General features: G+C 40.7%; 1 protein-coding gene across 1 annotated transcript; it reads left to right on the top strand.

Moving 5' to 3' along the window:
• Nucleotides 1-4,526: 4,526 nt before the first annotated feature.
• Nucleotides 4,527-12,408, top strand: LOC124150019. Its single transcript, XM_046521889.2, has 6 exons — nucleotides 4,527-4,684; nucleotides 8,420-8,582; nucleotides 10,251-10,330; nucleotides 11,217-11,267; nucleotides 11,878-11,963; nucleotides 12,282-12,408. Exons 1-5 carry the CDS (start codon nucleotides 4,633-4,635, stop codon nucleotides 11,943-11,945), a joined length of 414 nt encoding a protein of 137 aa, XP_046377845.2. The 5' UTR covers nucleotides 4,527-4,632; the 3' UTR covers nucleotides 11,946-11,963; nucleotides 12,282-12,408.
• The last annotated feature ends 106 nt before the right edge of the window (nucleotides 12,409-12,514 follow it).

The following is a 12,514-nucleotide window of genomic DNA, read 5'->3' as shown; positions in this document are numbered from 1 at the left end:
ATACTGTAGACATTTGTATATGTGTAACCTATATCATATTAAATCGAGCCCTGACTGTGAACTGTTTAAACTTGCAAACCCCTTTCATTATCTAACACGACACCTATCTGTTATGATATATTGTATATTTCATTTTCACACTTTTGTGTTTTAACAATAAAGACATTTGCGAAGGCTACCTTTTGGAATATTGAGGGAGTCTAATATATGACGGAAAAGGAAAAGGAGTGGCTAGAGCAAAGGAAGGGTGCTAATGCTAATGTACTGGTAAAGACGTTTCATCCAAACCAGGTACATGTATTAACCAGGGTGCACTTTGTTATTTAGCACTTTTTCGAAATTAGATTTTTTCGCAGTTCCCATGGAAACAAGTTAGACTTAGCTGAAACATTGGTAGGTGTCGTTTAGGAGCATAACTACAAAACTTTTCAACATTTTTCATCTAAACATGGTTCATGTATTAATCAAGGGCTGAAGTTGTGCCTTTTGTTATTAAGGAATTTTAAAAACAAATCCTGTTTCCATGGCGACAAGTTTGACTTGGACTATTAGGTATTCGTTTCATGGAATTTTACACACACAAAGACCAGGTTGTCAAATGGTGCCTTTTACGTAGAGATATGTAGAATTGATTTTGTTTCTGTTTCCATGGTAACAAGTTTGATTTGACTCTGTTTATATTATAGTGTACCTGACATAGAAATACAAAGTTCCGAATCCAAATTCCATGGTATGGTTTTGATAGCTCAATAACTAATCATGTACATAGACAGACAAATTAGATAGAAGTTCACTCAGGAAGTTGGACTTAAAGTAACACTGAGATGATTTGTTCTTTCGAACTTTACGGGGTTGTGTGTGTGTGGGGGGGTGGGGGGTGGGGGGGGGGGGGGGGTGATCTTCTGATGACTCTTGTTTATTAATGTAGCAAGAGGGATGGGAGGGGTGGTTAAAGTGTTCGCTTGTCACGTCAAGGATCCGGTTCGATTCCCCACATGGGTACAATGTGTGAAATCCATTTCTGGTGTGCCCTGCCTGAAATTGCTGGAACATTGCTAAAATCGACGTAAAACAATACTCACTCACTCTCCTAATAATGATATTATTTGAATATGTTGCTTGTAAACAAACTACAACAGATGTTCCTGTAAAGCAGCTTGAGCATACATGTCCCCTCTCTCAACCATTGGAAGACACACACTTATTTAATAATACACAGCAACTATTGGGTGACATATGTATATAATACTGTATTCGACATAATAAGCGCCCATTAGGTCAAATACGGTACATTAAAAAAACCAACTTTGAGTGACTTTGAATCACGATAATGGACCACTGAAAACCATTGGTGACACAGGGTGTTTACGAAATGAGTAAGAAAGTATTTGATAACAGCATTAAAACTATTTATAAACGTGCAGTCAGCTCCAATTATGTACCAAGTCACGTTGCAGGTGCTCATACGTTTCTGACTTAAGTACGAACGTCAATAGATATGGTGACAGCTTGTCCTCTCGTTACTGCGTTTGGGTGGATATAAATTGGGGGCAAACGAAACTATACCCCTCAGTTGATTGATCATATCATTTTTAATTGAATATGTCTTGTTAGCGAGTCCAAACAATTGTTTTAGCACGCAAAAAGTACTTCTGCATGCTTTTTATTTAAAAAAAATATAATATGATTTAAAAAAAAATAAAAAATAAAAAAACACATATTCGCATAATACATAACAGCTGATTGGTATTTTAGATATCTTTAAAAATAGTTACATTTGCTTTTTTCGGGACACATTTACATTTCAAGTATGGTAGGTGTTTTGTTATTGAAAATCTATTTCTAACCACACTCTTCATTGAAACAGTTCATGTTGACACAAAGGTACCCAGCCAAAGATGACCTTTTTCGAATTGTTGCTGGAATGATTTATGGTGCATTTGTTTTCATTTTTTTATTACATAAAAAGCTTCTCTGCTAATGTTAAACTTGGCATGACAGACAAACTTGGGCCGTCATTTGATTTCATGAGATATCGAGGACAAATCGAGGACTGCTATCACGTTTTCTCTCGTCCAGTGGCAACCTGTGGAAAATCGACCACCAGTTATTAATGTTAAAGTAAACAGCATCCAGTCACCCAACATAGCTTGAAATCTAGGGACGTTATCTACGACACGTTCAACCACCACACCCTTCTCTGTCGGCACCGCCCCCCTCGGCTACGTCACCCACATAGAACGACAGACAGCGATGGAGGTGAGGTGAAATTGGGTTTAACGTCGCGTCCAAGATAATTGCACTTATATAGCGACGTGCATGCACGTGTATGTGTGTGTGTGGCTGCTTGTACTAGTCCGGACTGATGCCGATTTATAGTGCTAGCCCACTGAGATACCATGCCGCAGTTTAACATGAATACCCCACTCAGACACAGTATACTGACTCCGAGCCGACCAGTCCTTGTTTTAGCCCCTTAATGCCGAGCGCCAGGCAGGGTAACAACAAGTACCATCTTTTAACGTCTTTTGGTATGACGCGGCCGGGGATCGAACCCCGGACCTTCCGCTCTCCGGGTGGGACAACGATGGAGTGGGGATAGAGCATGACAGCACAACACAGCAAATACCGCCTGATCCCTCCGCATATAGTTCGTACAACATGGCGAATTTGAAGAACGTTGTCATTCGTCACCACTCGCCCCTTTTCGTCACCTGCAAGAAGACTCGTCCCCCTATCGATGAATGTTATGTGCGTAAATACGACAAACCAATCAGAATGCGCGTATGATTTCAAGTTCTTCGTCAAAGAATCCCTCAGAAATAATTTTTGATTTCAAACATGTCTTGCATTTAAAAATATACCCAAGACACAGTTAAATGTGTTTAATCATACTGTATAATTCCGCATGTCCAGATGAGCTTTAAATTGCATCTGAAATATATGGAGAAATATATGTGAACCACTACGCAACGAGTTGACAATTGTTTTAGGTATGCCCGTTTGCGTTAAGACGGAACCCGGTCGCAAAAATGGCCACGAGAGGGGCACGAGTCGCTCTTCGGCTTGTCCCGGGATAACACGAGTTGGCCACGAATGGAACGTTGTTTTAGGTCATAGAAATTAGCTCCACAATTTGAAATGCATAAGGGCACGACTAAATTGTTGCCAATATGGTAGTCATGTGAACGGACAAAACCAGTAAATCTAGTTTCAATATTGATTCATCCCGGGTGCGGCCGAGATTACCACTGGTGTGTAGGTGAGACTAGGTCAATGTTCACTGGGGGTGTTGAACTGTATATCGCCCTCTATAAGTTAGTCCTTGGTAAACACGAACAGAGATAAACTCACTTCAAGCCCTGGTACTGTTTCAGGACTTAAGTAAGAAATTATGACTTCAATGATTCTGAAGTTGGTGTCAGTGCTTTGATAAAGTAAACAAGTACATTTAAACTTCTTAAACGGAAAGCCCCACCCCAAGAACGATCTTATTGAGGAGTAGCTATATATTGGAGGAACATCACTCCCTATCCATGAGTCGTTAATCAGAACGAAGAGAGAGGGAGAGAGAGAGAGAGAGAGAAGGAGAGAGAGAGAGAGAGAGAGAGAGAGAGAGAATCTGTCTGTCTATATATGTATGTATGTATGTATGTATGTATGTATATATATATATATATATATATATATATATACATTGAAGGCGTTTGGGGGACCTTTAACGAATTCTGGAAAAAGGAGATATAAAGGCACACATAATTAGGGATTTTTCACCCAAAAAGTTCATCCTTTAGCTGTTCTCAAACTGCTCAAGCCAAGAAATCCCCCATCAACATCAGTAATTATCAAAAGATATAAATTATCCATATGAAGACAACTTCAAAATACATGACAGCATGATAGTTCCAATATTGTGTTATGGTGTTGAAATCTGGGGAAGTTCCTGTAACAAGTTTACTCCACAAAAGATTGAAAGATTTCAAAGACTCAATAAGAATACTCCTAATGATATGATTCTTGGAGGCCTCCTATACAACAAGACAAGAGCAATAAAATAAAATACTGTACTACATTATTTCGCCGATGGCCTCTCTCTCTCTCTCTCTCTCTCTCTCTCTCTCTCTCTCTCTCTCTCTCTCTCTCTCTTATATATATATATATATATATATATATATATATATATATATATATATGACAGCATGACATATATATAGACACACAGGTTGTTGTCATGACTCTGTATTGCGCTCTGTCGACACACCTAGCATTGCGACACACTGTTATCTTTGAAGCACTAGGCCGGTGTCTTGGCAAAGACGTATCCAGATAGAACTAAATCCTTCCGTAAATCAAACAAAGAAATTCATTTAGCCACCTATTAGATCTTACAAGACAATGGTTTTATTGTTTTATCTGTATAACTGTTTTTATGTATAACATGGATAGTGAACTGCTGTAATATAAAACAAAGGATTCTACTTATCCTCTGCAGTTTGGTTATAATGGTGGACATTTTTAATGGGGGTTCGTTTTTCCTGTTACACCGGTCAGTACATAACGTTTGGCGGGTGCCGTGGGTATTACTTCTTACTGGGCCAACGTTCGCATAGCAAGTCATCAAGTCTGGATAAAATGTCTGCCACCAAAGTTCTTGGGGTTTCGCTGGTCTGTTTGGTTCTATACAGTAAGTTCATTTTTTATCATGTATTCGTCTGGCTGAATATTTATCGATATGTGATTAGCCTAGTTTTTGAGAGGCCATACTGATAATACAAGAGAAAACGTCCCATTTTCAACTTCTAAAAGTGAAGTTCATCTGGATTCGACCATTTTATATCCGCATTGACTGATACTTGTCATGTGATGCGCGTGCATGGCTAAACCACACGCGTGTGTTTTGGATAGCTGTTCGTAAATACGTTGGTGACCCATCAATAATAAAGATGAGTAAACTTCAAAACGTTTGAAGCGGCAGAAAATGTTAAACTTAAACATGGGCCACACAAATTATAAAATATAATTTTCAATCATAAAATAAAATATTAAAATTATAAAGGTCAATTTTGACGAATTTCAGTCCTTAATCCTACACTAGAGATATATAGTGCATTTGGCCTGAAGACAATACCAGATAGTGTTTCGATCTTTGTGTATCATTGAGGAAGTGGTTTGGGTTACTTTAGGCAAACATATTGCACGTTATGAAATACTAAGTTATATAAATGTAGGTGTTTCATTGTTTCTCATCGGTCAAATTCATCTTTATATTTATTGAGAATTATCAGCTACGTGGTGGAATTGTTTTCATCATACTTACGTTATGAATATAACGCGTTTGTATATTTTCACAATTCAACTTTTTAAATGGAGCGAAACAGCCATATACGCCCGAAATATCGGATGGAAACGCCTCGCACTATAGGCGAGTGTTAACTTAACGCTCTGTATAATCAGACCTTTAGGGTTTAAATTGTGGGTCACATAGTTTGATAAAGACAATATAGAAAACTTTACCTGCCGATTGTCACTTCGGTAAAGTAAATTAATTTGTAACCATTTTTCTTTTAGTCGGCTTTTCCTAAATCAGTTTGTGTTTTTCTCTTTGGTCTACTATGCAAACGATGGGAAACATCAAATCTAAAAGATGCTACGTTACAGAGAAATGACACAAATGTCCCACGTACCAGGGTAGGATGGGATGTCTTCCCGCGACTCTCTGAATGACAATGTGAGGTTGCGTTACTAACCTGGAACAGACGCGCTTATCGGGTCATCAGTTTCCTCAGCAACGCACAGATTATCATAGTATTTCTACATGTTGATAGAGCTCAAGCATTATCCTGACCTTTGTTGCAAACAATGCAGGGCGTAGTGTTTATTTTTGCGCGGCAATACCTTAGTTTCCCGATTATGTACTTGTGTGCGGATTTTGCTAGTTAACTTAAATGACAATCGTAGTACACTGTATTAAATGTATTCAGACCCTAACACAAACGTTGGTTGGTTGGTTGGTTGGTTGGTTGGTTTGTTGTTTAACGCCGCACTCAGCAATAGTCCAGCTATATGACAGCGGTCTGTAAATAATCGAGTCTGGACAATCCAGTGATTAATATCATGAACATCGATCCACGCAATTGGGATCGATGAAGTGCATCAACCAAGTCAGCGAGCCTGACCACCCGATCCCGTCAGTCGCCTTTTTCGACAAGCATAGTCACCTTTTACGGCAAGCATGGGTAGCTGAAGACCTGTTCTATCCCGGAATCTTCACGGGTCTAAACACAAACGTAAACACGTCCTATTTCCCATAATTTTGTACTTAAACATGATAAAATTCTTAACATTTTTAGATTATAGGGTGTTTAGGTGGTGTTTGGGCTGAGATATTAGCTCATTCCACGTGTTTAGACTCTAAACGTGTTTAAATACAAAACCCCATGTGTAAAATTATTTCGCGCCTATTATTATGCAAAGACCATAGTTTACCTAATGCAGACCGCTTAGTTGACGTAATGTTTATGACGTCACATCGTCTCACCGCTGACGTCATGTTTGCTGCAGGAACCACTGTCGTGTGGGAAAACAGCAATAACCATAATCTCACTTATAAATACATGCGACCCGTGAAGATCCGGGGTAGAATAGGTCTTCAGCAACCCATACTTGCCGTAAGAGGCGACTTTGCTTGTCGTAAAAGGCGACTAACGGGATCGGGTGGTCAGGCTCGCTGACTTGGTTGATGCTACATGTCATCGATCCCAAATGCGTGAATCGATGCTCATGATGTCAATCACTTGATTGTCTGGTCCAGACTCGATTATTTACAGACCGCCGTCATATAGCTGGAATATTGCTGAGTGCGGCGTTAAACAACAAACAAACAACAAACAAAACTTATACATGCCTCATCTCTCGATTGCATCTGGAACAAGGTCATGATCAATAGCTGCTTAAATACATGAGAACGGTTGTTTGTCTTTCAGGTGCACGGTGTATGCTACTATATGTAGCCGCTCGTAGTCACCTGATTGCCGATCGTAACCCTAACCATGCCGATGTGACGTTAAATATTAACTCACTCACTCACTCACTCACCTAACCCTAACCCCTAACCTTAAAACTCAATGATGATGTTTATCGCTAGCAAAATGGATATTTCTTAAAAACGCACTTAGCAATTTTTGGCATGACTGTAAGTCCTATTCTTTATCGCCAGAATGGTTTGTTTTCACTTAATAGGTTTCAGCACTCATGCAGCTACATACGTATGATAAACCCGTCCTTTCGTATTCTGTTGGTTGTTGTTGGACGAAACAATGAATTCAGGGTATTACACACTCACAGGAAGAATCTTGTCAGACAATAGATCCCACCACCCTCGCTCTCCCCTTGATGAAAACAGGGCATTCCACAGTTTCCTTTAACGAGCCAATGATGGGGGGACATAATCTCAATGTCAATGTTGATTTAACTGATGGTTTTGTACTGATGGACGGTACAGAAATGAGTGTCATCTGAGCGAAGTGCCATATCAAATCGGCCCAGACTCAGTTTTTCAAGGAGAGGCTATCTGAACAACCACTGCATCGAGTTTATGTGCAGTGTGTTGAGAAGATCAGCAACCCCGCGGAGCCCTTCGTTTGGATGAGGTCGGCTGGCCTGAAAAGTGAAACAGAAGGCTTTCTGTTTGCTGCTCAGGATCAATCACTTCCCACTCGAAACCGTCAATGTGCAATTTTGCATCAAACTGTAAATATGAAATGTAGAGTATGCATTGAATTTAATGAGACAGACAAACACATTGTCCGTTGATGCCCAGCTTTGGCACACAGTATCTTAAGCGACATGGTGGAGTGGCTCGATTCTTATATAACCGTCTTCACCGTGATTGTGGTTTCGACAGAGAGGTCCATCCACGGTACGACCTAGAGGGGGGCACGAAAAATGATAAATACAAAATTGTTTGGCATAGGCCGGCATATGGCCTCAGACCTGTCCTGGTCAACAAACATGTCCTTGTCCTTTTTTCATAAACCCAATGAAATAATTTATATCATTGAAACATTTTCCCTTTTGACACTAATGTGATTGATAAGATTCAGGAAAAAACACAGTAAATATGCGGACCTCGCTTTCGAAATTTCACGCTTGCATCCCAAGAACCAAGTTGTCAGACTCCCCATTTTTCTCTTTGTCTTAGGTTTGGTACCTCCCAATCTGTTGCTTGATATTGGCAGAGTATCCGGGCGATACGGGCGTTGTCATTCAGTCATTCAAAGTGTGTTTTATCTTCATCTTGAAATTTGTTGTGCTTATTGAGTCGACATGCATTGTCACGTGACACATCATGTAAGTGCTTTCTTGCAAAAGTGTTTCACACGGTTGATGTTTCGAATAAGTGGTATCTTGTGTTTTTCAGTTGCAGCCGTAGATGCAGATTGTGGAACTTTATCGAAGATCAAGCTTGGAGCATGCGTGGCGACTTATTCAACGGCCAATGTTCTTAACCTTAGCGAGCGCAAGAGGCGTATCAACGCTGGCAACACAGCCTGCCCCACTGAAATCCTCAAGGACAGCTGCACGTAGGTCAATGTGAAACATGGGGCGGCGGGGTACCCTCTTGGATAAAATGCCCCCTCCTACAAATTAGGGCAGCCGGTCGTCAAAGGCGCCGCAATTCGCTGTGGAGAGTTGCGTCCCCTTGGACCCCGGTTCGTCCCTATTAAGTTTCCAGCTTTGTCAGCATCATCATCGTGGGTTTCACCGAAGTGGTAAACGTCCAAGACCTACATCACTTCGGGCTTTCCTCCCACATCAAGCTGACACGCCGTGATATAACTGGAATTCTGTTCATAAACGAAATTCATTCATTCACTCCTGAAGGCGAATGTGATCAAAGTAATTGACTTGTATCAACTCACAGTCGTTTCTTATCTCAAAATCTGCAAAATCTTAACACACGCAGGTCAGAGAGAATTTACGACGTCCATAAAGATAACTGGTGAGAAATAAGGTCAAGGTCAAGGTCACCTGCTCCATTAGTTACCGAGAGTGACATGCTAACGCAACACACGTACAAAATGTACTACGCAGAGAAATTCACAATAGCGCATATATTCTCTTGGTATTAGTATTGTTCTGGACAACTGGGCAACCCGTGCTTCCTATATACAAGGGGCGGTTGGGTAGCCTAGTGGTTAAAGCGTTCGCTCGTCACGCCGAAGACCCGGGTTCGATTCCCGACATTGGTACAATGTGTGAAGCCCATTTCTTACAGTCCCCCGCCGTGATATTGCTGGAATATTGCTAAAAGCGGCGTAAAACCAAACTCACTCACTCACTCACTCACTCCTATATACAAAGAGATACAATGTTTTTGATGCAACATAGAAGATGCACACATCAGGTATAAACAGTTTATTTGTAATGCCTTCGTGTAAATTAACTCATTCTGAGTGTGACAATATTTACGTTCTGAAGTTAATTTACGTTAATGACGTCTTTGAACGTAAACGAAACCAAGCCTTTTTTGTTTTTTTTAGAATTTTTTAAATTCATTTGCATTCTAATTTATTCATGTGATCATCAGAAACCATTAAGCAGGCCAAACAAACGCGTGGAACGTCTTCAGGAGCTTTAAAATGTTTAATGACACTTTATGGATTCATTTGAATAAGGCAGTCGGATGTATCATCGCAAATTATTTGTGATCATCAAAGAAGAAATAAACACAATCTCATTAAAATCATATCTTTGTTCTCGCTACCGCTAAACAAAGATCTGAGGACATCCCATTAGGGGTCACGTCAGACCGACCTTGCGCGAACTTTGACCGACCAATGGAATGACCAATCAGAAGGCAGCTTTCTCGTGCTTCACGGCACTAATTTCAAATTGGCGACTACGCTTCGAAACATATTTTGACAAATTCTCGATAAGAAATTTGAAACCTGAACAAAAAAACATTCTGGAATGGCTAATAGATGGTCTAGATTGTAAGGATTTAGTCGTTAAACCCGTAACTATCGTTCGGAATACCCCATGTTAAAGTATTCGAGGTTACATGATTAGAAATCACATTCCGACTGTCACTTTCATAATCTGGTAAGCGACGCTCTGATTGGTCGGATGAAAGGTCGTTCTGACGTGACCCCTAATGGGGTGTCTTCGGATCTTTGTTTAGCGGTAGCGAGAACTAAGGTCTGATTTTAATGAGATTGGAAATAAACATGTCCTGTTTTTTCCCCCAGATCCTACCATGCCATGAAGGGGTGTGTCGAGCTTGGTGGCTTCCCTACAGGGTGTGAAGCGGCCTACGACAAAAAAATCAGTAAGCATGTGTAACTTCCCTTTGCACGCCTCTCACTCTGTCCCGTGAAGATCCGGGGTAGAATAGGTCTTCAGCAACCCGTGCTTGTCGTATAAAAGGCAACTATGCTTGTCGTAAAAGGCGACAAACAGGATCGGATGGTCAGGTTCGTTGACCAGATTGATGCATGTCATCGTATCCCAATTGCGTAGATCGATGTTCATAGTGTCAATCACTGGATTGTCTGGTCCAGTCCGCCATCAAAAAGCTGGAATATCGCTGATTGCGGCGTTAAACAACAAACAAACAAACAAACAACAACTAACATTTCAATTCGCTTCATGTCCACGGTCATTTATCAAGATCAGCGATGGCAATAAAATACCAATTCCTATCTTGAGACCATTGTCACTTGAGAAATGTTTTGAATATTTCATGCACTGAATATATCATAACGCAACGATATCGAAAGTTTCCAAGTTATTCCATTGGTTGGATACATGTTACCTTGGACTGCCTCCGTGGTCTAGTGGTAGAGCGTCCACCCGGACAGCGGAAGGTCCGGGGTTCGATCCCCAACCGCGTCATACCAAAAGACGTTAAAAGATGGTACTTGTTGTTACCCTGCCTGGTGCTCGGCATTAAGGGGCTAAAACAAGGACTGGTCAGCTCGGAGTCAGTATACTGTGTCTGAGTGGGGTATTCATGTTAAACTGCGGCATGGTATCTCAGTCTGCTAGCACTATAAATCGACATCAGTCCGGACTAGTACAAGCAGCCACATACACGTCGCTATATAAGTGCAATAATCTTGGACGCGACGTTAAACCCCATTTCATTTCACCATGTTACTGTGTGTGGTATCGTATATGCAGGTTTCATGATTTCTTACCTTTTGTGATTGCAGGTGAACAAGACATTATGTGCACAAACAGTGAGCTCTACAACTTGTGTGGAGGTATGTGTACCAGGAAATAATTGGAAACGAATTTCTTAAGGATTCTGTATTGGTAACTTATATAGGTTCTCTTTTTGCGGACCGCCTCCGTGGTCTAGTGGTAGAGCGTCCACCCGGAGAGCGGAAGGTCCGGGGTTCAATCCCCGGCCGCGTCATACCAAAAGACGTTAAAAGATGGTACTTGTTGTTACCCTGTCTGGCGCTCGGCATTAAGGGGCTAAAACAAGGACTGGTCGGCTCGGAGTCAGTATACTGTGTCTGAGTGGGGTATTCATGTTAAACTGCGGCATGGTATCTCAATGGGCTAGCACTATAAATCGGCATCAGTCCGGACTAGTACAAGCAGCCACACACACACACACACACACACACGTGCATGCGCGTCGTTATATAAGTGCAATAATCTTGGACGCGACGTTAAACCCAATTTCACCTCAACTCACCTCTTTTTGTGCGTGAACCTTTGACGGTCTGGAAGAAAGATGTCTACTCACCTTTTTTCAGATTTTACTTGCGCTTCTAGTTAATTGTACATTCGCACACGCCGTGAAATTGATAGACGAGTTCTAATAACATATCACTTTATTTCTTCACTTCCTTGTGTTTGCAGGTGCCACTGCATTGATGACTAGCTTCACTCTGCTCATCACATGTCTTATCACCATTTTCAACTTGTAACTTGCTGAAGAAAATCAGGTACGGTTCTGAAATTTGGCGTATGAATACTATCATACGTGGAGAATAGTTCCCCACTGCATGCAGTACTCGGTACGGTTGGGGCGGTTGGGTGCTGATGTTTGTTAGAGACAAACTGTTGTGTTTTGGTCAAAATACATCTTTATACGTGGGTGGAGGAGCGCATTTGTTTCGTACAGTTCTTTATGTTTTCCTATATATATATTTTTTTATTTTTTTTATTATTATTTTTTATTATTATTATTATTTTTTTTTTTTTTTTTTTGGGGGGGGTATACTGAATACTGACTAATCCTTACATACCTCATTAATTTGCAGAATGTTCCAGAGTCCATCGCGAACAAGGCTTACTAAGGCTCCAGAAGAGGAGCACCGCACTTAACATTACATATATTTTGATGCACCAGCATTGAACGTACTTTTTATTATTAAAAATTTAAAGTAACTACTTGTTCCATCCTTTAGGAAACCGATGTAGATTTCTTGTTTGGTGAGAGAGAAATGAAGCTGATAAAGTCCATCCAAGATTGCCGTTAACGATGTAGAAGGTA

The sequence above is a fragment of the Haliotis rufescens genome, unplaced genomic scaffold (genome assembly GCF_023055435.1).
Source record: "Haliotis rufescens isolate VD_foot unplaced genomic scaffold, xgHalRufe1.0.p SCAF_25, whole genome shotgun sequence".
NCBI classification, from domain to species: domain Eukaryota; kingdom Metazoa; phylum Mollusca; class Gastropoda; order Lepetellida; family Haliotidae; genus Haliotis; species Haliotis rufescens.
This window is presented reverse-complemented; position numbering and strand designations above follow the sequence as displayed.

What these genes read in the sequence shown, in the direction of transcription:
- LOC124150019 (XM_046521889.2), top strand. Translation starts at nt 4,633, where the DNA reads ATGTCTGCCACCAAAGTTCTTGGGGTTTCGCTGGTCTGTTTGGTTCTA. An exon ending in GGCCTACGACAAAAAAATCA is followed by an intron (nt 10,331 to 11,216) that starts GTAAGCATGTGT and finishes TTGTGATTGCAG; the next exon opens with GTGAACAAGACATTATGTGC. An exon ending in GCTCTACAACTTGTGTGGAG is followed by an intron (nt 11,268 to 11,877) that starts GTATGTGTACCA and finishes TTGTGTTTGCAG; the next exon opens with GTGCCACTGCATTGATGACT.